The 26243-nt window shown below is 53.3% G+C and overlaps 1 protein-coding gene across 1 annotated transcript in view; it reads right to left on the bottom strand.

Moving 5' to 3' along the window:
• RBM19 (RNA binding motif protein 19) overlaps positions 1–26243 on the bottom strand; it is a 120039-nt gene that overhangs the window by 60206 nt on the left and 33590 nt on the right. The window contains exons 18-21 of the mRNA XM_082698907.1: positions 25117–25177; positions 23311–23390; positions 20735–20790; positions 17833–17949 (exon numbers count right to left, since the gene is read on the bottom strand). Coding sequence (XP_082555033.1) covers positions 17833–17949; positions 20735–20790; positions 23311–23390; positions 25117–25177 — 314 coding nt within the window. The remainder of the gene's footprint in view (positions 1–17832; positions 17950–20734; positions 20791–23310; positions 23391–25116; positions 25178–26243) is intronic.

The raw sequence follows: 26243 nt of genomic DNA, 5'->3' as shown, positions 1-26243 counted from the left end.
AACACAAAAAGATTTTTTTTCCCTGTATTACTGGGGACAATATTACTGGGAGGAAGATCCCTATTAATCTTGCAGCTTTATGCAGTGGAATTCAGAGAGTACGCTCTCTCTAGCTTGAGAACAGGAGGCTTAAATTCAGCCTGCCAGACTGTGGGAACCCTCCAGGGGAGTGCTGTCTCTTAAAGGGGCTGGGTGGTAGATGCAGAATTAGCAGGCACTCATGCTTTTTCCCCTTCTTGCTCTGGTTGCTAGGGAGCTCAGACTTAAGTTCAGTGCCCCTTTACTGAAGTACTCCTCAGTCTTGGAGTCGTAATATAATTTTCTTCCAAGTGATGTTTTTCTGAAATTTCTGCAATCAGTAAACGGAGGTCTTGATCCTTCTGGAAGTAGGTGAGGAATCTACTTGCAAATTGAGAAAAACAAATAGAAGGCAACTTTACAGATTCCTGGAGAAGGTGCTGAGACCCGGAAGTCCCTTTGGCAATCAGAGCTGCCTCTTCCTGAGAAGGGAGGGCACTGTGCACCTGCTCCCTCTGGCGAGGGAGGGTCTGCGCTGGCACTCAAAGCTGGTGTTGTCTGACCACGGAGCCCAGGCTCTGGCTGAAAGTGCATCATAAGAGGCTCACGTGGGACGGCCACCCACCCACAGATGGCCCTGGGCTTCTGGATCCTGGACGAGAGCTGCTCCCTTCCCCAAGCCGGCTCTTCTGGCCGGAGGACAAGGCGCATCACAGGGGAGGCCGTGCACAATGAGAGCCACTTAGGCCAGCAGCCAGGAAGCCCCATGAACTGAGGCTCCTGCCCAGCGCGCATGGTGATGACTAATATTTGTAATGATGACCCGAGGCCCTGCAGGCCCTGAATTGCCTTCTGGATCGTCAAAGATTCAATTACACTCCACCAAGTTCCAATGTTAAGTATATTTTATTCTATTCTAATTCCTTGGAAATTGGCCATCCATGGTATCAATGGTAACTCTCCATTAACCCGAATGGTGGGTCTGCCAGAAAGCCCCATCCCTCAGGTCTGGTTGGGTTGGAAGGAGCTACACATGAGTCTGAAAAGGACACAGCAGGCTGCTGGGGCTTCGGGAGTGGGGCAAGGCCGGCTGGTGGGAGAAGCCAGTCTGGGCTGGGGGTCAGAAGCAGCCTGGCCATTTGCCCACTCTGTGACTTTTGCCCTGCTCTGCGCTCCACTTTCCTCATCTGTAAAATGGGCTGCAAGATTCCCTTGGAGGGAAGAGATAACGTGGGGCGTTCAGAAGAGCCCAGTAGAGCTACACAGACTAAGCCAGAAAGATCACCAAGATATCTTCCCGATGAGGGGGGGGGAAGCCTCATGATACGTAAAACACGACACCATTTTTGTCTAAATGCACATGACACAACTGCCTACGTTGTTCACAGGTTCACTGATGTATGAAATGCAGAGGAAGGCTCTGGAAGGACAGTTCTCAAATGGGTAACAGGAAATGACTTTGGGGAGGAGGGTAGCCCTGACCAGGGGCGGCCGTCGACGAAAGGGTCTCACAACAAGGACAACATGTTCCTGTATCAACTGTGAAAGTAAATGTTAATAATTTTTAAACACAGAAAACCGTATGAATGTGTCAACCATACCTAAGTAAAATAAGCCACACACGTACAGACAAAGAGAGAGCGAGCAAGAGAGGGTGAGAGCACGTGACCATGGCATGGTACGGTCCCGTGACGGGTGAACGATCACCACGAGGATGAACGAAGTAAAAGCACTCTTTCTGCAGGTCAGAGATGGCCCCGTGGTGGCATTCTTACAAAGTCTAACTTAATACCTGGAGGTTAAAGAGCACCCCCATTCACCTGCTGGCCAGAGGGGGGCTGGAAGGAGGAGCGGAGTTAAAACGATCCCAACCTACTGGAACCGGAAATCCCTGGGCCCCGGGTGGGCATACGTGCTCTGTGGCTTGCCCTGGTGCAAAGGTTTGTGGGCGAGCCTGCTTCTCCAGATGCGGCAGCCCCCTCCCCACCGCCCACAGGATGCTACTGAGATCAGGGGAGGCCCTGTGGACTTCAAAGGCTTAGGGGAGTCAAGGCCATGGCCATCCTCTGTAGAAACCGGGCTGTGCAGCCAGGGTCTGGCCCTTGACTCGGAGGAGCCACCTCCCCTCTCCCTCCCTTCGACTCCTGGGTCCAGACTGCAGCCACTGGACCTTGCCAGGAACACTGCGAGGCATGGACATGCAAGTGAATTAATTTTCTTCTACGACTTTTATGTTTTGGACGCTTCGTGACACCCCTTTGAGAGGACTGCAGGCAGCCTGGGGTTTTCCAAAATCGGAGCTGGGAAATCAATGTTTTGAATTGCACTTTATAAGCGGGCAGAGGTGAAGAGTAGGGGGAGGCCAGAGGAACAGCCTACTAACCCTGGATACCAATCCTGGGCCCTACAGTGAAATGTAGGAAGAGTTGAAGCAAAATAGAATTCTGAGGCCCTGAGGCCCGCACAACCGTTCTGGCTTGCACCGAATGCTAGGCCACAGGCCCCCAAACTCCTGTGGTTCATGCATAGTGCTCTTGGTGTCTCGGTTCTTTTCCCATGGCATTTCTAGGCCAAAAGGAATATCTAGCAGTCTGCTTATGACGACTCCACAGTCTAACCTCACGGCGACAACTTCACAGTAGTAGCTGGCACCATCTCTGAAAGCTGTCGCTACATTTTCCTCAAAAATCTAAAATAGCCCACAGTGTCCCTGTGAGTTCAAAGAGGCACCCCAAGGTGCCTCGGTGCACAGTTTGGGAACCAAGTACTGGGCTAACTGCGTTATTTTCATTAGCTCATTGAATCTTTCCAATGACCCTGACATGTATGTACTATGGTCCCCCTCTTACAGAGGCAAATATTGAGACTGAAGGCACCTAAGTGACTTATCCAAGTCCTATAGCCGATAAAGGAGGAGCCAACATTTGAACACTGATGTGGATCTGATGGACAACCAGGGCAGCCCTGTTAGGTGGCACAGGTTGAATACTACACAATTCTAGAGAGTGCCACTCTCACAGACTACTGATGCTGATGCTGATGCTCTAAATCATTAAGCTAACAGTTGGTGTTAGATTTAGCACAAAGCCTTCAGCTGTAACAGCCCCTTCATGGAGCAGCCTCTTGATTTGACTCCCACTTCCTTTCCCCAGCAAATTCAGACTGGTAGGACATGCAGAAGAACTCCCAAAGCTTCACTTAACCTTGGTAAGCAAGTGGCAAAACGATCAACTCCAATGGTATACACTACATAAAAACTGGTGGTACTGATCTCAAACCACAAGTAGGCTTGGCAGAGAAAAAGATCTAGAGGTCTAAGTGGACCCAATAAGGATTGTGGACAGAAAAATCATGCTCTTATCAGAGCCTACTTAATAGAATGGAGTGTCTCAAAACAAGGCCTGCTGCCTCTCTGATAGATTTGGGCATATATGTGTATGTGAGGGTAAAGGCAGGGTTAGGGGGAGGCTTAGTGACTTTGCAGGGTAATTTAAAAATGTTTGGTTTGCATTTAGACAATCTGTTAATATACATACATGCATATGTATTAGAACGGTGCTTAAAGAGACTTGGGACCCAGTGGTGCGGGCACTATGACTCCCAAAGACCTGGGCCGGAGGAGCCAGGATCTGTCTCAGGGTGACAGTGGACACTGCTGTGTGGAACCTGTCTGTGTGCGTTCTGTTTTGCAACAAGAGAGTGATTAGCCAGAGTGGACAATGAAACACTTTCCTGTTCTCAGTTCTGAAAGTAACTGGTTATCCACTTATTGATAATTTCCAGAAAACACTACAATGCTAACTAACTTTTATTTTTAAGTGATCAGGACAGCTGTGCTGAACCACTAAGGGACACCATGCTAAGAGGGGGGTTGGATGACAGGCTGCGTTTAGATAAGCCAGAGGTCTGATTCTGCTGAGCTGGCAGGTAGAGCCTTCGAGTCGGTATTCCCGTTCTGCGCGCACACACTTATGCACACAGGCACTCTGTGCATTAGGAGCCACTGACGTCAAGGCATAAAGCAGATTATAAATCTGGACCCCAGGCTACATCTTTCTAATACCAAAACCCGCATTCTGACTTCAGTTCCCGTAAAACAGAATCATCCATCACACTAAAATAATGTTGTTCATTTGAATTTTATTGATTTTAAATTCTGTTTGTATTTAATTTGAAAACATGTTTTGGTTTTATAGTCTTAAGAGAACCATAAGCATAAGTTGTCGGTTTATTCTGCGTGGTATGTCTGTACATGGTTAAGTAAGATAATGATACAAACATTCCCATCACTGCTGTGGGGGAAGGGCCCCAAGAATTTTGTTTTTCTTCCAAAGGGCTCTTTGTACATTGCTCAAGAACTGGGATGGTGTTAAGAAACACTGCCATGGGGGCACCTGGGTGGCTCAGTGGGTTAAAGTCTCTGCCTTCGGCTCAGGTCATGATCCCAAGATCCTGGGATCGAGCCCCACATCGGGCTCTCTGCTCAGCAACGAGCCTGCTTTCCCCCTCTCTCTCTGCCTGCCTCTCTGCGTACTTTGATCTCTCTGTCAAATAAATTAAAAAAAAAAAAAAAGAAACACTGCCATGGTCTGTGACTTTACAGACTGTCCCTTTAAACAGAAAACCCTTTCAGGGGCACCTGGGTGGCTCAGTGGGTTAAAGTCTCTGCCTTCAGCTCAGGTCATGCTCCCAGGGTCCTGGGATCCAGCCCCGCATCCGGCTGTCTGCTCAGCAGGGAGCCTGTTTCCTCCTCTCTCTCTGCCTGCTTCTCTGCCTACTTGTGATCTCTCTATCAAATAAATAAAAATATTAAAAAAAAAAAAGAAAGAAAACCCTTTTAGAGACCTTCCCCCTCACTCTAGAGCGGCCTGGGGGAGGACAGGAAGGCAAGATATCTTTCCAAAGAGCTCCACGCTGGGTGGCGGGACCCCAGCTCTCAGTGGACAGACTCGGGTGCTCTGGGAGCCCTCAGCACCACACAGGACCGCCGCAAGGGGGCCAGAGAAAGGCCAGGGGCCTCACCAAGACCTTGTCCTCACAGCAAACCACACACTGCTGTTAACCTCCCCCTTCTCCAGAGATAGACCTGGATGGAGTCCTAGGGATGTCCCCAGACCAGTGGTGCGGAAGACCTGGTTTTTAATGGTTTGAGCCGAGCAACCACTTCCCCCCTAAACCAAAACAGTCCCTTTCCCTTCTGGAGTTCACGTTTGTTTCTGTAACCCAGCACCTGGCACGGTCCCTGGCTCATTAGAGATGCTCAGTAAATATTTGCTAAACCGGCGGGTTATTTCTTAACTAAAAAGCAGTGTGTCGAGACCTCCCTTTTCCACGGGAGGCTCCGAGTCACGTGAGCAGGCAGAAGCTGCTCCTGCTCGGAAGCCTCCCAAGATATCCCGGGGCTCCTGCTGCCTTTCAGCACCCAGGATGCTGGAGACACAGAGCACAATTATCAGCTGCAACAAAGAGCCCACTGCCGGCCGCTCTCCTGGCAAGCCCAGACAAAGCACGGAGACCTTGTAACTGAAAAGGCCCTGAATGGAATGGGGAGAGAGGAGGTGTGAAAGCAAGGCTAGCGCAGGCTGTGGGGAAGGAATCAGGGCGCACGATGGCCCCCCTCCCCCCAGGGACCTGCATGCTCTCCCCAGGGTGCCCCGTCCCACCGTCTGGGCCTTTGTCACCTCCCTGGAATCAGGCAAGGCGCGAAGGGAAAGAAATTGTCAGCTGCGACCCAGGACCACATCTATGGAATCGCAAAGGAAAAGAACAACAAGAGGAAAACAAAAGTAGGCTTCCCCATGGGCCCCGGCAGACCGCCTCTAGCAGCCAGTGTGGCAGACAGAAACACAAAAGCTCCAGCCACGGTCAGTCGATGCACCCCCTGTTCTTAGGTGACTCCCTGTAGTTGCTTGCCTATCACAGAGGCTGCACCCACATCCACGGCAGACATCACTAATCAATTGCAATGCTGTTTCCTGCAGAGCCCAGACAGCTTGGCTGTCCACTGACCCAGGACACCGGGCAGCCATGACCAACAGCTTTGTGTCGGCTTGTAAGGAGGAAGCTGTCGGCCCCTGGCTGGCCTCGCCTGACCCCTTCACTGACTCATTCAACAAATAGAGACTCTGGAGAAGTCACGCAATTGCACAAGGTGACCTCAAGGGTGCAAGGCAGAGCTGGGCCAGAATTCAGATTTCTTGACTCCCTGGCCAGTGTTCTGCTCACTTGGAAAATCACCCTGGCTCTTTTCCAAGCGGACAGCAGACTTATGATGACCACGGCACAAGGACAACACGAGAAAGGGGACGTCGGGTAACCCAGGTATCTCATCCGAGCAAGGGTTGCTTTCTCCTGGTTTGAACAGCAGTAACTTTTACAGCCTCTGACCATCCCCTGGTGGATATACCAGTGGGCAGAGAGCAGGATAATTAAAAAAGGGGAAGCAAAGGGTCTGAAACAGATTTTCTGCAAAGCGGACCTCGTGAATGAAGAGAGTCTCACCCAGCGCACATCCCCATTAAACGCCTCGGGGCTGTGCTCCTGGGGATCTTAAATGGTGAAGGGCACACTCTGAGAAATGTGGCTTTGTGCCCGGCCTGCCGGGCCCAGTGTCTGGAGGGACAGAGATCCACAACCTAAGGAAGTCATGGGCTGGTTTCTGAGCTCTTTGAGAAGGCAGGAGCCACACAGAATGGCTGTTTCCTTGCACTGCAAACAATGGACGCTTAATATTCTTCTGTGTTCCCTATAATGCGAAGTTCATGCATCAAATACACATATGAGGCCAGTCTCTTCATTTCCCTGGGTTCAATCAGCCTAGATTTAAGTGATAAAGTATATACTGCTTATACAGCATATAAAAGTTGGGGTAATTTCTCTTCCTCATTCCCACCCCCTCCTCACTTGGCTATCAACTGTGTGTCTGTTGAATGCTGATATCCTTCCGACCAAAGGCCAAAGGACTCTCCATTCTCTGACCACCCCCCCAGTCCCGGGATACTAATGCTGACAATATGGCGGGTGCAAGTGTCTTGAAGGGAGTGAGCCTGGCTTCTTACTCCACCAGAAATTCCTTTATCGCACGCTTAACAGAGAGTTGCCTTGGTCTTCACTTGCTTGCCCTTGGTGACAGGCAACTCATTACTACAGGGTATGGCCTTTTATAATCCTTTATGAATTTGGATATTTGCTTTTTAAAAAACTTTTCATTCTGAAATAATTATAGATTCACAAGCTGCTGGAAGAAGTAGGGAGGTCTTCACACCCCTTACCTAGTCTACCCTGTGGTAACATCTTATAACACTATGATATCATAACCAGAAAATTGGCATTAATGCAATCGCTGACCTTAATCAGATCTCACCGGTTTTATGTGCACACATTTGAGTATACGTACTAGTTCTATGCAATTTTACCACGTGTAGACTTGTGACCAGTCAAGATACACAATGCACACCGCGGGGATCGCCCGTGCTCCCATTTCACAGACACCACCACCCTTTCTTTCCCTCCGCCTAACTGATCCCCAAATAATGCTCCCCATCCCTCTAATCTGCCATTTGAAGAATGTTACATGAATGGAATCACACAGTGTCTACCCTTTGGAGATTTGCTTTTCCTACCCGGCAAAAATGGGTCAGAGATTTCACACAGGTTGCTGGGTGTACCGACGTTTTGTCCCTTTTTATTGCTTCGTAGTGTTCTGTGTCCTGGACGAATCACGGCTCATTTAGCCACTCGCCTGCTGAAGGACATTTGGGTAGTTTCTGGGTTTTGGCACAATGAATAAAGCTGCTATGGGCATCTGTATACAAGTTCCTCCCTACCTCCCTCCCTCTCTTGCTTCCTCCTGTAGGAGCTTCAGTGAGATGCAATTCACACGCCGCGAGATCCAACTATTTGCGGTGTATGACTCGGTGGTTTCTAGTATAGTCAAGAGTTGTGAGTCATCACCAGGACTACAGAAAATTTTCATCAGCTTAGAAAGAAACCCCAAGTTCTTTAGCAATTGCCTCCCCACCCCAGTTTCTGATCCACAAGTAACTATTAATCCTAGAGCCTTTTATTCTGGATATTTTGACAGGTCTTTACATGAACTTCACTCTCCATTCCTCTGGCATCAACACACATGAGCGGAAATGCTGGGGCACCAAATGAGTGCGTGTGTAGTTTGGAAGAAAGTGCTTGTGCTCTTCCTGAGTCACTGTACGATTTCACATTCCCACTGGCAATGGGTGAATGGGTCCAGTGTCTCCGCGTCCTCAGCGGTGGTCTGTACTCCTCCCGTTTTTTTATCCTAGCCATTCCAGCGGGTGTGTGTTTTCACTTGGGCCGACTCCGGGTGGCATCTGCTCTGAGGACCAGCAGTCTCCTCTAGGGCTTGCCTCTGTAGGCTGGCCAGCCTTGGGTCTTCAGCCTGATGGAGCCAAGTCCGTGCCCCACCCACCCCCCCACAACTGCCCAAACCAAATGGGCCCAGCTGGATCCGAGGGGCAGCCAGGCTGCGGGGGTGGGGCATCTGGGATTTGGACCAGGTGATTCTGTTGCGTTGCTTCCCACAGCTGGCTAATGTGAATGCTGGGGTTCATTCAGAACGCCAGATCTTCTTTCCAACTAAAAAGATGTCCTGCAAGGACTGCTCCATTCTGTCCTTGGGACATTCCCTTCGAGGAAGAACTGATTCCTTGGCATGTCTGAGTTATGGCCTTGTAACTTTCATCCTCTTTCTGAAGGTAGTGATCCTGAGGGCAGGGCCAGCTCTCTGAAGGGCACAGGGTTCAGCTCACGGGCAGCACATGCCAAGTATTTGCAGAGTGGCCTTCATAAGCAGCAGGGACACAGAAAATCTCAAGAGTGACAACTGCCAAGGACAGGCATGTGGAAAGAACTTAATACATGGGTCCAGGAAAGGGTTAAAAAGGCACATCTCTGTCCCTGGAATGTGCAATGTGAGAGCCTGCACCGAAAGGGAGCGATGGGGAGTGTGAATCCAACTTTGCAACTTGCTTGGGGTTTTATGGCCAGGCGGCCATCTGCCTTGTGTGCTTAGCTCCTGAGGCTGCTCTCGGGGAGGAATGAGTGAAATCACGAGCGTGAGAGAGCTCCAGGCCCTGGCGGGGCCCTCCAGCAAGGAGCGGTGCCTCCCTCGCGCGGCAGAGAACACTGCCGAGTAGGGACGTGGGTACAGCAATGCTGACGCGGTGGCCGACATCCGTGGATGAGCCAGAGCTGCTCCTGGAAGGAAGGCTTGAGGGTACCCCTTGCACACGCATGTGCTCATGCACAGAGTGAATGGGAAGCACAACTTTCTGCACCACCACCGTGGCTGGTGGTTACGAGTGAGCATCATAGGGGAGGAAGTGCGGGGCACGCCAGGCGGGGTTGACGCCTCCCTAGTGCTACACTCTGCAACCCCCACCCCGAATGTGGCACATCTCCCAGCCAGTCACCAGGAACCCCACACTCCTATAGTCATCCTCCATTCCTGTCTCTGTTGCAGGAGACCCACGAAAACCATCCATCAACAGCAGCCAGCAATCGCACCCGCAGACCGACCCAGCACCCATTTCCCACCGCCCACACCTGGTCCAAACCACAGTCCCTTGGGTCCAGGTGGCTGCAGAAAAAACCGCCTTGCAGATCTCTGCACGCCCGCTCGGACCCTCTTCTCTCAAGCTCTTTTAAAAATGAAGTCACCCACCACTCCCTCCGCTCGGAACCTCTCGTGGCTATAGAATAAAACACAAAGGCCTGAAGTGCAAAGGGCCGAGAATGGTCAAGGCAATCTTGGAGAAGAACAAAGACACCAGATATCAAGCTCTTACAAAGCCACAGTAATTAAGACGGCGTGTATTGGCACCAGGATAGACAAATAGACCCAAGGAACAGATTAGAGAGTCCAGAAGCAGACCCTCACATACACAGTCACCTGATTTATGACAAAATCAATACCGCGGAGCAGAGGGGAAAGAATGGCCTTCGCAATAAATGATGTCGGGCCAATCGACTATCCATCGCAGGTGGCGGGGGGAGTTGGGAAGTCCCTCGATCTCTACCTCACACCATATACAAAAATCAATTCCAGAGGTACTGCACACCCAAATGTGAAAGGTCAAAGCTTTTCCAGGAAAATAGGAGACTATGTTCGTGAGCTTGGAGGAGGCAGGGATGACTTAAATAGGACACAAAAGGCCTGAAGGCAACTATGAAGCGAACTACGAAGGGGAAAAGTGACAAATGTTAAGATTAAGAGCCGTCGGTTCATCAAAGGACACCACTGATAGGACACCATTAAAATACTCACAGAATGGGAGAGGGAGGGACTGCTACCTTATATCAACCACAGGACTTGAATCCAGAACACGTAGGATTATACAGAAAGTAATTAGAAAAATAATAAAGAAAAAAAAAACAGCCAATCCCATTTTTTTTTTTTTAAAATGGGCAGATGACTTGAACAGGCATTCCACAAGTCTCTCAACACATGCTCATAAGGATATGACAAAACAATTGATTTCCTTAAGTGCAAATTAAAACGACAACGTGATGATGCCGTTACATACACGCCAGAATGGCCACAAAAGACAGACAATACCAAGTGTCGGTGAGGACCGAGGGCAGCTGGAACCCCCAGACCCATGGGGAGGTACAAACTGACAGTATCTTTGGAAGCCCGTGTGGGATATTTCCTAAAGTTGCAATATGCACACTCAGTGACCCAGCAATTCTAGTCTTACAGGGACACCTACAGAGGTGCGTGCACGAGGTCACCAAAAGACAAAGGCAAGAATATTCACAGGAGCGTTCTGTACTACACTCCACGGCCCCGAGGATGAACAGATCGCGATGACAACTAACAACCCAGAAGAATCTTACAACCGAAAATGTTGAGCAGAGACGCCAGACTCCAGAAAGTAGATAACGGTGTGATGCCAATGTCAAAGAACAAAAACAGGCCATGCCAACACAGGTGTTCAGAAGTCGGGGTAAGGGTGGGAGGGCAGGGAGTGGGTGGGGGGCAGTGATGGGAACAGGCCCCAGACAGAGAGTGGGCTGGGACAATTCTTTCTTGAGCTGGGTGCTAGTCATGCCTGAATAACAAGCTGAAAAACCAGCCCAAGCCTTCCTCGTGGCCCACGAGACTGTGCCCTGCCCACTCATCTCATGGCAGGGCTGCCCGATGCTCCTCCCCCTGCCCATCCCCCTCAGGGGCCAAGCTCTTTCCCACTTCTGGGCGTGGCACCTGCCACAGCTCCCCCCACCTGGAGGCAGCTCACTCCTTCATACCCTCAGGTCCCCACGAGAATGTCCCCTCCTCCGAGAAGCCTCCCCAACTGCCCCTCTAAGACCTCCAGTACTGGGTGAGATGTGTCCCCCAAATTCATGCCCAGCACAGCTTACGCACAGGATCGTACTGGAAATCAGGTCTTTGCAGATGTGATCGGGGTAAGGTGGGGTCATACTGTGTTTGGGGGGGGGCCCTGAATGCACCGACTGCTGCCCCCAGCTCAGTGGAGAACGAATGCGGGCATTCATACCGTCCTTTACAAACTCTGCAGAGTGGGAGGGAGGGATGCGTGGGCAGAGCTCGGAGGACTTCCGGGGTGGCAAAAAACACTTCCGAGGATACGATCACGATAGGTACGCGTCATTACACATTTGTCCGAATGCCCAAGAACGCAGCCTCATGCCCAATGCAGACTCTGGGGGACAACGATGGATCGGTGCAGGTTCGCTGAATGGAACCAGAGTCCCACGCTGGTGGGGAAGGCAGGTAGCGGGGAGGCTGTGTACGGGGGGAAGGGGGTACGGACACTGCACACCTTCCTCTCAATCGTGCCATGAACCTGAAACTGCTCTTAAAGAGGATCTTTAACAACAAAGTCCTTAGCAAAGCACGAGAAGGGACGTCCCCGATGTGAAAACGGGTCAGGGTGGGGGAAGGCGCCTGCAGAGGTGAACACGGAAACTTGGAGTGGGGCCTCACTTCTCAGCTCAACGGGGGCCAACGGGGCGACAGTTTCACCTGTAAGGTCTGTATGTTTTATAAAAAGGGACAAAAACATTACGATATCTAGGTAATTCATCTAGAAGACACTGCCAAAAACCCGAAGGGCATGCCCCCGCTCTGCTGGAGCCCTACGTTTAACTTAGTCCAGGGATCAACAAACATACCCCATAAAGGGCCAGACCGTCCGTGTGTAATGTGCCTGTGGGTCAGCTGGTCTCAGACACAGCTACTCAACTCTGTGGCTGCGGTGGGGGAGCAGCCAGCACCGGCACTGGCATGAATGATGGTGGCCCCACGTGAGGGGTGTGGTGGCCTCCATCTGGGGGCCCCTGGTAGGGGCACATGTATGGGGATGACCTATGCGAGCAGGGGCAGCCTCCTTATCCCCCACCTTGTAGAACGTGGCCGAGGGGTTTCTCTCCCCTCCACCAACACCCCTTCTCCAGTGGCCCTTCTGGGCTGCCGGAGGAAGGCTGCGCAGTGCAGCTTCTCCCCTATGGAGGCTGGCGAGCAGGAAGTGGCCGCGTCAGTCCCAGGCCTCCACAGAGAGCAGATGCCAGGGCTCTTAGCTTTTGGAAAAGCACAGGTGACACCTAGGAGTTAATCAGGCGGTAACCCCGTACCTGGGCGAGGGAACAAGGTGGGGAGCGTGTGAGGGGAACTTGGCAGGCAGGCTATCCTTGGCCTTCCCTCCACGGTCACGGTCACTGTGAGAGGAAATGAGGAGGAGAGAGGCCGGGGACAACGGACATTGTCCACGAAGCAGGCACAACAGGTGCACTGGGGACAGGAGATGCAAGCTGTGTAATTAAGGCCTCTAGACACCTGTTGGGAGCTCACCCATTCACACCCCTAGCAGGTGGTTCACACCTCTGAGGAACGGAATAACCAAAAAAAAAAAAAAAGGATCAGAAGACCGGATGAAAGATATGAAAGCTCTCCCCATCTGTAGCCCACAGTCACTGCCCTAGCCCCCTGAGGCAGCATTTCTGCGAAAAGCTCCCACCTAACTCCCCTGACCCTTATGGAGAGTTGCACGGAGCTGGGCAGGTCTCCAGAGAGGGAGACTGGGTGGTGCGCCTGCAGAGCTGTGTGGCCCTGGGCAAACGCCCTAACCTCTCTGTGCCTCACACATCCTGTTTCCATAAGCAAGGCTGTGCAGAGCATATTATGTGCTTAGCCAACATTTATCAAGCACCCTTTGTGTGCCTGTGGACAGAGCAGCATCCACAGTGGCTGAGATTATTGTCTGGGGGGCTGGGGTGGCTCAGGGACACTAAACCGTAGGGACAGATCTCCAAGAGGGGCTGTGAGGGGAGCCGGGAGTTTGAGAGACCAGGGCAGGCTGAGACGTGCTGAAGGCGTATTTTAAATCATTAGTTCCAGTGGGCACGAACCAGGCACCATTCCAGTGGCCTGCAGGCAGGACTGGCTCGCCATTTGCAGGGTCCAGTGTGAAACGAAAACTTAGGGCCTCTTGTCCGGACGGTAAGAATTTTAGGACAGCGACCCCAGAGCACTGAAGCCAGCATGGCGGTGTCGGGGGCCGCTTGGTCACGAGCACTCAAAGCCCACCCTGCTGGCAGAAACTCCTTCCTGCAGGATCACTGCCTTTCAGGAGCCGAGCAGCCCAAACCAAGGCTGCCCATGGGATACACCCCTGTACCTCTCTGCGCCCTGGGTTCCTCCTCCAGGAGAGGTGCAAGCAGCTCTCTCACACGTGGGACGTGGTCAGTCTCTGTCCAACAGCTCCTGAGAGCTGAAAGCTGAGCCATCCCCTTCCACGGCGTCTGTGCAGTCAGGGCTCAGCCCTTGCAACTCGGGTGGAACAAGTCCTGTCCATCAAATGCTCTCTACTTGAGTTTGTGCGTAAGGACAGGGGCGGGGGCCACAAGCTTTAGGTGGGGTACACACTTAGGTCCCATCTGTGGGGCTGTTCTCTGAACCATCCTCTGTGCCAGGGACCTCCAAATCCAGGCTTTCCCTTGGAGTGAGCAAAGCACCCCGCAGATCCACAGGTTCGCACACACGCCTACTTACCCCAGAACAAACCCAGACAGGAAGGGAAGCTGATTCCCCCTTCTCTTGGAACGGATACTGGCTTAAGACTGTGCACACAGCACTGGGAGCCAGGGGGCCGTTTCCACCCCTGCTCCAGCTATGGGGTGAGGAGTCTGCTCCCGGAACACATGCACACTCCTGCACACACCTGCACACTCTAGAGAATCCCCGTTTGTCTTCTGCGTTTCCTTTCTTGGGTGGAGAGACCTGTGTCCCCCCGTACTGACTCTCTCCAGCCCAGAACCAGAAAGGATCACAGGGCAGGAGGGACATACTTAGAAAAGGAGAAAAAACACTAAGAAAATGGCCCAGAGGACCGTTGAGGCTCTGCACTGCCGTCAGGCTGTCCAAGGTTCTAAGTCCGGCGCCACCGGTTTTGTGCTGTTCGATAACCACAGCTAATGTTTATCAACCACCGGCCCCACGGCAAGCCCCGTATGAAACGTTCGGCATGCAGAATCCCTGCGGCAGTCATGGGGCGTGGGAGCTGGGTGCCAGCCAGTGGGCGGAAGGCCCCGGGGCGGGAATCTGGGCTGGGGAACAAATTTCCTCCCTCGGAAAGGGAGGCAACACTGCTTCGCAGGCCTGTTGTGGGAAAAACAGACCTGTACTAACGCAGAGCAGTGCCCGGCACAGGTTGGGCTGGAAAATGTTACTGGATGATAACAAACACTAACATTTTGACTTCGCTGTCCCCGTAAATGACAGCACGCACCGTCAGCAGCATTCCTACTGTTACTTTGTGCCAGGGGAAACTGAGGCTCAGAGGGGCGGTGGCAGAGAAGAGAAGCGCTGTCTAATCCACTGCTGTGTCTACTCTGCCTTTTCTACAGCGGGGGCCTCAGACTGTCCCAGGTGACAATCCTGCAGGGACGTGGCTCTGTGGCAGCTCTCGGCCTGTGTTGTGGCTGGGTTCAAGGGGCTGCGCTGTGGTGCAGGCAGGCCTGACTGCAGGCTGCTGGCCTCCAGGGACGGCGCAGGCCAACACTGCCTTGGTGGGAAGCTGCTGCCCCAGCTCACAGGCAGGGCCCAGGAGGCGGGGGAGGGCGGGCCAACTGCCACCCCCCAGTGGGTGCTCTTGACCATGCTGTCCCATGGCTCTACGCTCACTCCTGCACACCCTGAGCGTGTTGCTGTCTGACTGTCACTGTCGCTTTGCTCCCTGGGCTCCCACAAACAGTGAAGTCCTCAGGGAAGGAGCCCATCTCTCCTAAAACAGCTACATGCCTGACACCTAGCACAATGGCTGGTAGGAACAATACATTCACAGGACAGTGGTTCCACTGACATGATCTCAGGGGCAGTGTCCTTCCAGACCCGGGAGAAGGACAGCAGGCTTCAGAGAAGAGTGACTGCGAGCCATGGCTCTGGGACAGACCACTGAACTCCCAGTCCTGGCTCAGCTGTGCGTCCTGGGCAGGACACTTCATGTACCCAAGGTCTCCAGCATCCTTCCGGCTGCAGAACAGGGATGAGCATCCCTCTGCCGAAGCAGGGCCGCACAGCTTAAAGGAGAAGACACAGCACCAGCAGATCCACAGCCAGGGCCCAACACAGAGCGAGGGCTCCATCAGAGGGAGCTAGGATTCTGGTAACAGCTGCAAGGACAAGCCCGCAAAACCTGCCTGCGAAATGGACCAGGCTGGTTCCCTTCAATCCCCAAATCCTCCCCTGGCTCTGACCTTTGCCGGCCACTGGCTTTGTCTGAAATCGGGTCTGTGGTTTCTCGGACAAGCTTAGCCCCGCTGAGAAGGCGCACAGCGACCCCTGCTGCCCGCTGCTGGAAGCTGCCTCCACCCCTAGCCCGAGTGCACAACAAAGCAAGGTGAGCCCTCCAAGACGGTTTTCCGTTCGTTTCCAAGGGGTGGCGGGAACTACCGTCACAACAATGGCAGGGAGAAGAGACTCCGCGTGTAATTACGTTGGGTGGACACTAATTCCCTGTCTTCTCAAAATAAATATAAAGCGAGAGATCAAACACAGCGCTTTTCCTTCCCGTCTTGGTCTTTTGTTTCCCTGGATCAGTGTCATCCTAGATACACTGCGGAAACAAGTGAAACTGTCATTTCGGCGGGATACTATTTCCTGATCAACACGTGCTGTTTGCAGCAATCCTGTTTTGATCTGGCAGTTCTTAAATTGGACTCTCTTTTCAAAAGCAGAAGCATGTTAAAACAAGCAGGCGCGTGGGGCTGAGGATACGGGCTCTCCTGTGACGACCTCGCTCGCGCACTCCTCTTGACTCGTCTCCCTGGGTGCGGGGAAATGGAAAACGTCCCCCCAGGTTGTGACCCCATCTCACCAGGCTGTGGCTGCCCCGCAGGGGACCCGGGATCACAGCTAAGACTCAGCTGCTAGGAGCCGGCAGGGATGACGTCTGCACCAGCACCCGCTAACCACGCCTGTTAATGAACGGCACGCCGGCAGACGGTGTGGCCCAGAGGCGAGAGGGATGGCGAGTTCTGAAGCAAATCCCACAAACGGCTCCCTACCCTTTACACCAAATGAGTGCACAGCGGTAGAGTGCATACAAAGATACGTCTTTCTAGTCCCCAAAATACAGGATTTCTTGTTTGCATCCACAACTGACCTTGGTAAGTTAATCCAATGAATAAGATGCTGACCGATGATTTTAACGCAGACCTAGCTCTCTCAATCCCGCAGACCAGGAGGCTGTGGGTTCCGGGGGGCCCCCGACAATCTGTTTGGTTGGGGCTAATTCCAACTGCCATTACATTCTGAGGGCTGAATGGTCTCTCTCTGTGCCACCCAGCACCTGCCTGGGGAGGGCCCTGGCTTCAAACCTCTTCCTGTGATGCCCTCCATAGACACGTCCGATCCAGGGCTTGGTTCTGGGTGCTACCTCACTAATCTCCAATGCTCAACCGTGCAATGTCTCAGCATGGGGGTTGCAAAGTGGTGGCTCTTGGGTTATATCTGGCCACAGATACTGTCCTGTACAAATTAATTGCCAACTTATTCCCTCCAAAATCTGGACTGCTGGTTTCTCTTTCGAAATGTGGGAAAACTGGTCTGATTACACCCACCTTTCTGCAGGGCATCACGACTGGCCTTCCACCTGCCAGCACTCCCCCAGTCTGCTCTTCCAGGTCCCAGAACCTGGAATTTCTGACCCTGTGCTAGCGTCTGCTGATAGACGGCATGATTTATACAGGTGATTCATTCTTAATGCGAAACGGCCTCTCCGTAAGTAGCAATGTAGACAGAGGTGCTCAACTCTGGCTGGTTGGTAGAACCAGAACCCCTGGGGAGCTCTGATCAAAATATCAATGTCTGTCCCCTCCCCCACCCACCCCCCACCAACAAAATCCAGCTCCCTGGGGGTGAGGTCTGAGCAAAGGTATATCTATGAAAGTCACCAAGTGACTCGAAAATACCAAGAAGGAGAAGAACTTCAGGCGAACCGTGGGCAGAGCTGAGCTTCAGCCACGTGGCTCCCGCCCCGACCTGCTACGCGTGCGGATGGAGATCAGCCTCCCTTTCTTTCTGTCTCACCTCCGGAGGAGGCGGCCTGGCTGTTGCGAGATTTTTCTGTGCACTGCTCTGGAAAGCAGTGTGTGAGTTCGAGGCAGATATATCAGAGGCAGCCGAAAGAAGACCTCTGAAAGACCACGGGCCGGCCTCTGGCTGAGCCATCAGAGGACCGCAAGGCCACCTCCTCCAAGGATCCTGTGGCCTCCCCACCCACACCCCGCGCCTCAGACCGAACCAGCGCTTCTCACCTGAAGAGCTCACGGATCTCCCGGCTGTCAGCTTGGAACGGGATGTTGCGCACCAGGATCTTGGACGTGGTCTGCTTTCTGGGAACTTGTTTCTTGCGAGCGGATGTCAGGGCTGGCCTGGACAGTCGGGGGAAAGGGTTCGGGTTATTCGGGGTGTAGGCTGCCCTCCACAGACTCCCCTGCCCTCCCTCTCTGTGCAGGTGAGGGAGTCAAGGAGTCGCTGTGGACAAGGCAGAGATGAAATGGGAGGGAAGTGGTCTCCCGTGGGGGACATGACCATGTTCTCAAAACGGCCGTGGACCAGTCAGGCCACCTGCCCACCTTTCGGTCTCTCCTGCCCGTCATCTGAGAGACCCAGGGGCCAGCAGGGACTGGAGACAGGAACCCTGAGGAGGGTGAGGCCCGTTCCACACCATATCCAGTCTCCACTGTCCTTTCGGGATGCAGCAAGACCCTAAGTGGCCCACAGGGCTTATCTGAGACTTTCCACCGCTCACCCGAGGGGCATCATCCCAAAGCCCTAGAGGAGTTTCTGGCCTGGGACATGGGCTGCGGGTTAGAGAGGAAACTGATCCAGGGGCTCAGGGTCCTCTCCAACATGTCCGCATCTCACATGCACTCCTGCATCAAAGCGGGGCAGGGCTGTGAGCAAGAAGCTGATAATCGGGCTATGGAAGCCAAGTCGGACACGCAGGATCTGAGTGATCTTGGGCAAGTAACGTAGAGGGCAAGGCCCTCTCTGGGCCTCCATTTCCTCAACGGCACAATGGCCTTAACAAAAGGGCTGGCCTCGTCATACTGTTTGAGGACCTGTCAAATACTCTGCACGGTGCCCACGAGGAGTTAAACTTCCGTAAATGGCGGCAAGTTGTCATAAAGACGACTGTTACCACCTGCTTCCGTCGGGCCTGCTCCGCGTCACCTCCTCGAAGGAGGCGCTCCCTGAGGATCGTCACGAAAGCAGCGACTCACACCCCCGCCCCGGCTGTGTCTTCCTTTCCGGCACTCGCCACCGCCTAACCGCATCGTATGTATTTGCTTGTGTTTCCCTTTGCAGTCTGTCCTCTAGAGCTGTGCTGTCCAATATCGTGGCCACAAGCCACACGTGGCCAGTTAAATCCAAGTGAAAACAAAATTCGAAATTCAACCCCTCCATTGTGGAAAAGCCAGCCTCCAAGATGGCCCCTGTGAGCCCTGTTTCACAGTATTCATGCCCCTGGGGAGTCCCCTCCTGGGCTCTGTGTGACCAATGGAAGACAGACGCCAACAGTGACCCCCGAGACGAGGTTGGCAAAGAGACTGTTGCCTCCTTCTTGCTGCCCCTTGGATCCATCAGTCTGTGGGAAACAGGAACACAGGCTGCGCCAACAGCCGTGTGAGGGCACCATCTTGGAAGGGGCTCCTTTAGTCCCCGGGGGCCTTCAGATGAGGCTGCAGCCCTGGCATCCTCACAGTAACCTTGAGAGACCGGGAGATGGAAGTACCCCGCTAAGCTGCTCCTGAGTTCCTGAGCCGCAGAGACCATAGGATAATAAATGTTGGCTGCTTCAAGCTAGGCCTGGGATACCGTTATGCAGCAACAGAAAATAGAACTGCCACCCCCTTAAGTGCTCAAATGCCATATGTAGCAAGCGGTCGCCGTATTGGACATCATGGATGCAGAACATCAGAGAGGAATGCCACCACTGCAGAAGGTTCTGCCGAATACATGGCCCTAGTACATGAGCACCGCAAGGAAACTCCATTCCCAGCAACTGGGCAGAGTAACCAGAACATGCAACTGGGCAGAGTATCCAGAACATGGCAGGTTCTCTCTGGTGTTCTGTTGAACAGAAAGATGACTCGATCAGCACTGGCTGGGCAATGAGAGCTCGCAAGGGGACTTTAGCTTGACTCCCTGCAGACAGGCTATGGAAAGGAAAGATCCACCGCTGGCGGAATGCTCATGGGCCTGGCATGTGCCGGGCGCTTCATGCACAACCTCCAGCTGGTGCGTTTTACTTCGCAGGCCAAGTCAGCCACCCAAGGTCATGCGGCTCTGGGACTAGAACCCACAGCTGTGGGGCCGAATGCCTGGAGTCCCACTGTTGCCTCACAGCTCAGGAGCCCATCCCATACCAGGCCTTCTTCTCCCAAAGGGTACTCCCTTGGCACAGACAGGGCTGGGTGAAGGATACCAGAGGTGGCCTGGGGGCTGGGTTCACAAGCAGCTTTGAGAACAGAGAGGGAAGAGAAAGCAGCGGCTCCAGGCCAGCCCCGGGCGGCTCATCGGCTCAATGACCACAACAAACAACCTGCTGGAAACTACCAAAGAAACAACTCAAACCGGCCCTAGGACCGTCAGAGGCACTTCAGGGGGATCCGCTCATTTAGACATACTAGCGGGTAGAGGGCAGGAACAAACCAAATTCTTAGGAAATAAACCCCAGTACTTCAGGAAACTGGTCACTGGGCAGACTGGTCTGTCTCCATCTCTAATGCCTACCGAATCTCTTTTGAATTAACTAGAGGCTGTCTCTGGGCTCTGTCGTCCAGCTCCAGGAGAGAAAGCCCCATAAAGGCTGATGTCTAAGTTTTTCTTGCATCTCTCGTTCATCCAAAGCCCCAGCAACTTGCAACTCATTGGTGGGAGGACGTGGTTATCTTTCCTACTCTTGCTCCTTTGGTGACAATACATGTGCGTGAAGCACTGACTCAAAGACGGGAACGGTTCCGGTTCATCACAGAAACGGGCCTTGGAGCTGGCAAATGGGACACCAGCTTCATGAAGAAGAGTCCCACACAGTGAGGGGTTCCGGCTGGGGCGGGGGGGCGGGGCGGTCATGGCAAGGGTCTGGGGCACCAGCACCAGGCAGAAGGGACTGCCCAGGGTCAAAGCAAAGATGGGGCATTGAAGACTCACTTGGTGGCTCGTTCCGAGATCCTCACTTCCAGCTTGTGGCCGTCCACGACGTGACCCTAAGAGATAAGGACAACACAGCCTGTCACTCTGTCCTGCCAGAAATACTCACCCGCACCCCCTGTCCTTCACCAGAGCGGGCTTCTGCGGAGGGGAAGGGAAATCCCAGAAGGAAGATGTTCCCAGGCAGAGGGGCCAGCTGGAATCAAGGACAGAGAACAGCTTCTCCTGGAAATGGCTCACGCCGAGCCCAGGCAGCAGCTGCTGGTCACGGAGACCCAGCCTTCTAATGTCCTCTCGAGCCACGCGTGGGTCTTGACCTTTATGCCACTGGAGGGACACAGAATTTTCCATCGTGTATAAGCATCTGCAGGCAAAGGAAGCCCCTTTGGTCTGGCTTGCAGAGTGAGAGTTCAGGTTAGATTGGATGCTTAAGAAAAAAAAAAAAAAATTTCTAACCCACAGAGGAGTTGCAAAGAAAGCTAGGCTCTCACGTGGGTCCCTTAAGGCAAAAACTGGCGAATTAACAAAATCACCCTCGAAAATCGCTTAAATCTCCCATAAAATACACTGCGCATAGTTCCACGTAAACAATTCTCGGAGGCAACGTGCGTGTACATGTGCGCATGGGGAGGTACAGAACGTAACGCGGGAGGCGTGCGGGGTGGCGTTTTACAGAAGCCTGTAGCACGTGGCACGTGCTAACGAGGCTGGACTTCCAGGGACTCTTCAAAAGCAACAAGAAATCACACTCCGGAGACCTGGTAATGCTTGCGACCTGCCTCCCCACGAGGCAGCAACTGGGCCGAAGCCAATAAGTGGGTGCCCCTTCGGGCAGGCCCCAGGTGCCGGGGTTCTGCTCTGGGTGATGCCTACTTCTTTGTCCCTTATGTTTCCCCCCAGCTCCCCCGCCCCGCCATCACCGAGGGCATGTGAGTCTGAGCCCCAGTGGAGACCAGAGAGCCTTTCAAAGGCAGCAGAGGCCCCAAGGGGCTCCCTCCCCCATCTTCCTACTCCAAACCAACTCAGCCCTTGGTGAAGTTGCTTTAAGCCAAGGTCATCAAAATTCTACAAAAACAATCATATCAGCCAAGTGCCCGGCTACATTTCGAACAGCCCCGAGGCCATTCCCCTGCCGGGGAAGCTCTGCTGGGCCAGAGAGGGGGGCCCTGGATGGGCCCAGCCCAGGTGCATCTCGCACAGGGAGGAGAGCCGGGGGTAGTGGGCTCCTGCCGCGCCCTGGCTTGTAAACTGGGCTCTATTTTACTATTTTACTTTCCCACTGCTGGACCTCGTGCCGGGCAGGCCATGTCCTCCCTTTTTCTTGGGCCACAGTTCTCTCCTCTTAGAGAACTGAACATGTAACATCCTGAATACGGCTTAAAAGGGTCTCTGAGCCTCTGGAGGACCTTCCATGGACTTGGGTCTAGAAGCCTATCTAGAGGAACGATCACGAGTGCCCTGGCTGCAGGAGGGAAAGGCAGGTGGCAGCGGGGAGCGTGTGGGTCTACAGAAAGAAAGAGGAACATGGTGGGGGGTGGGGGGGCACTCCTCCTTATCCCCTCCGCCGAAGGCCCTGGGGATGGGGGGCAGCGGGAAGAGCGTTGAGGACACTGTCCCGGGCAGAGGCCTGGCTCACTGGGGGGCACAAATTCCAGGCTGTCCCACTCCCTGTGGCCCCAGTTCAGCTCCTTTCCCACTCCCCCTCCTGAGGACCCTGTAGGAAAGCACTGTTCTTTTCTCTGAAAAGGATGCAGAGTCTCTCTGTCCAAACAGCTTGGAGTTGAGATCCCTTGTCCCCACTGCCTCCACCCCGGCCCAGGCCAAAAGCCTTTCCTACCTGGATGACTCAGTGATCCACTCTCTGCACAGCAGCTCGAGTGACTGACTGGAAGCATAAACCAGTCCCCTCGCCGGTGTGCTCCAAGCCCTCTGATGGAATCTCACTGCCTTACACTGGATTCCATGGTCCTTAAAATGCCTACAAGATCCAGATCTAGGCACCACCCACCCCACACTTCCTCCTGCCACACTGGCCTCTTTCTGCCTCTCAAACAGACTCAGTTCACTCCTATCTTAGAGTCCCTGCCTCAGGCCCTTTGCACATGCTGCCCCTGCCAGACTGCTTCCCCCAGATCTTTATGCAGCTGACTCCTTCTTGTCAATTAGGTATTAGCTCAACTGTCACCTCCTGAGAGTGGACTCCCCTGACCACACAGTGTAAAATAGCCCTCCCAGCCCATCCAAGTGACTGCTTCATTTCCATCCAAGCACTTCTCATGATCTGGTCCAGTTTATTTACTCAGAGTTCCATTCTGCCAGGCTTCCCCGCACCAGGCACAGAGCTGTGACTTAACAAACACACGGCAGTGATGACAGAGTGCTGAGGAGGGTTCTTCATTTTTCTTGGGCCACAGTTCTCTCCTCCCTAGAGAACTGGAGGAAGTGAGGGGCCCAGGAAAACGTGCCCTTCTTTGCACTCACTCAATTTCGGGAGCACTGACAGGTGGGGACCCCCCACACCGCCTCCACTACCTGCCAAGTGCCTCCGGGGACCTCAGCTGAAATCCCCACCTTACCTGGAGCTGCCGGAGAGCCTTCTGGGCCTGCTCTGGCTTCCTGTATTCCACGAATCCAAATCCCATGGACAGCAGCGCTCCTGAAGGAGAGAGGCAGAAATCACTGGGGTGAGGTGGGGTAGGGGGTGGGGGACAAGAAGGCGGAGAAAGCACAAGCCCAAGTGCAAGAGTTCCAGCAGGCCCCTGGGCGTCCACTCTTCTCTCTTCCTCATACCCCTCCTTCGTTTCCAAAAAGATTTCCACTCCTGGCTCACCATGGATTACCAGTCATCTTGAAGAACCAGTCGATGAAGTTATAGAGCCGTCACCTGAGGCCCAACTGACTGTTAATTAACAGATGACTGACATGATAATTAACTTCGTAATAGAATTCCGCCTTTGGGAGGGAGAAGGAATGAACACGGATGACCATCGCTATGACAAGCGGCACAGCGTCTGCCTGGGCCGTCCTCTGCTTCCACACATGACGCAGATGAATATGTGTGTGAAAGCCAAAGACACTGGAGACTTCCCCTTTGCAGGTCTTTCCGACCATCCGATTAGATTACGGCTGCTCCTGGGTTTCAGATGCCGAGGTCAGATGGGGAGGGCGGCTGCATTGTCCAGACCTCTCTGGCCCCCTCCTTCTAAGGCCATGAGGAGCAAGGGAGAGCTCAGAAGTTTATTGGACACACTTGCTTCCCGACGAGGTCTGTGCGTGTTCTGTATGTACGTAGAATTGGGGGGCAGCTTGTATTTTATGGGGCATTTGTCTGGTTACACCTTGCCCTACAGCCAGAATGTGACATGTGCCTCCTTCCCCACAACCCCATGTTATACAGATGCGTTCATTTCATTCTTCCGTTTTGTCACAGCTGAACTCAGAGAGCTGGCTCAAGTCTGATGGGTCCAAATGAGGACTGAGATATACACCTTCAATTCGCTTGCCGGTCCCATCTTTGCCTCTACTGTACTGTTTTCACAACCCCGTGCTATCAAGTGAGGCCCCGGTGCCGTGAGGAAGTGCACGGAATTGTCCACACGTGGCTCTGTGGGCCACAGATGGGAACCTCAGACAGACCCGCTGGCTGCCAAGCAGTGCTACCCTGTGACAACCATGAACCCTGGTTTCTTCAGTGGATACTGGAAAGCACTGGAAGATCAGGTAACTCTTGCTAAAGTGGGCGGAGGGGCGTTCCTGAGAGCTGAAAGGTTGGCTCCACAGCGTCTGATGCCTGCGAATGGGACAGTGACCCTACAACCCACAGATGCAGCCCCAGGCAGATGCACCACCTGGACTTCAGGGGTCACCTCCCTTCCTGAAGCCCCCACAAGTGAGCCTTCACGTCGCTTACTTGGTACTTAGCTGCCTTTCTTATGTCCCAAACTAGCAGCTCCTGGAGAACCAGGCTCGGTAGAATGTTCCAGAGGCTCTACATCTGGGTTGTTTCTCTTGGAAGACCCAGGATCGGTCTCTGCCTGCTATTCTCCAGGACATTTCCAGAGCCCAGACGTGCTGGGAAGAGGGAGAGGTTTCTGCTATGGTACAGTGTCAACCCCAGTGGCCCATCAAATGCACTACTCTGAGACCAGGGGACAGTCCAAGGTCCAAAGCAAAGAGTCTAAATGCAGAAGACCCTGACGGGCACGGCTGCCTCCACGGAACATGGCGAGTCTCTGGGGACGGACAAAGAGGGACCATTTCAGGAGGGCCGCGTGAGAGTGTGAAGGCTTTCTGAACAAGCAAGTGAGAGTTACCCTCGCCCTCCACCCAAAGCCACAGGTCCTTTTGCAATCATCCTTTCTGACTGGTTTCGTAAGGAATACCTGCTTTGTTCTTCTTCTTGGAAACAGAACAGCTTTTCACCGTCCCCGCTTTGGAAAACACCTGGAAAGGAATGTTAACATGTGTCAGCAGTATTTCAGGCTAACTCTGCAACTGGTGCAGGCGCATCCTGAAAGACAGAGGCTACGGATGGGGCCAGGGCCCCAAGAAGCCAGGACTAACAGCAGAGCTAACAGCCAGATCATGCCTGAGGTGCGGACACTTATGGACTCTCTTAATCCTAAGTGTCAGACTCTTGGATTATCTCATTCGTCCTAATCAGATCTTTAAAACCACTCTACCAGGGGCGCCTGGGTGGCTCAGTCAAGCATCTGCCTTCGGCTCAGGTCGTGATCCTGGGGTCCTGGGATTGAGCCCCATGTCGGGCTCCCTGCTCATCAGGGAGCCTGCTTCTTCCTCTCCCTTTGCCCCTCTCCCTGCTCCTCTCTCTCTTCCATGCTCTCTCTCTCAAATAAGTAAGGATATAAATAAATAAATAAAATCTTAAACCAAAAAACCACTCCGTGGGAAGATTCACCTAACAACCCCATTTTACAGATAGGGAAACCAAGGCACAGAGAGGCTAAAGGACTCACCCAGGATTGCACTGTTAGCCAAGAGTGAGGCCGGGGGGCACCTGGGTGGCTCAATGGGTTAAGCCTCTGCCTTCGGCTCAGGTCATGATCTCAGGGTCCTGCGATCGAGTCCCGCATCGGGCTCTCTGCTCAGCAGGGAGCCTGCTTCCCTTCCCCTCTCTCTCTGCCTGCCTCTCTGCCTACTTGTGATCTCTGTCAAATAAATAAATAAAATCTTAAAAAAAAAAAAAAAAAAAAAAAGAGTGAGGCCAGGATCCACGTCCAGGCAAGTCTGACCCCAAACCTGGGGCGACATGAGGGGAACCCTGTGGGCTGGGTGCTGCTCCCTGCGGTGCCTCCAATGGGCTCATGGCCCTGGGACAGTGACCTGACCTCCTGAAGCTCAGGCCTCACATCACACGTACGGAACCTAGACATCACCCTAGCGGTGACTCCCAGCTCCGGAGTCTGAAGCTCGGGTGCGTCTTCTAGGAAACAATTCCCGATGACGTTCCCGTACTGGACCCGGGAGAGCTGCACAGCGGAAACGAACA

The sequence above is a fragment of the Mustela nivalis genome, assembly GCF_964662115.1.
Source record: "Mustela nivalis genome assembly, chromosome: 14".
Taxonomy (NCBI): domain Eukaryota; kingdom Metazoa; phylum Chordata; class Mammalia; order Carnivora; family Mustelidae; genus Mustela; species Mustela nivalis.
This window is presented reverse-complemented; position numbering and strand designations above follow the sequence as displayed.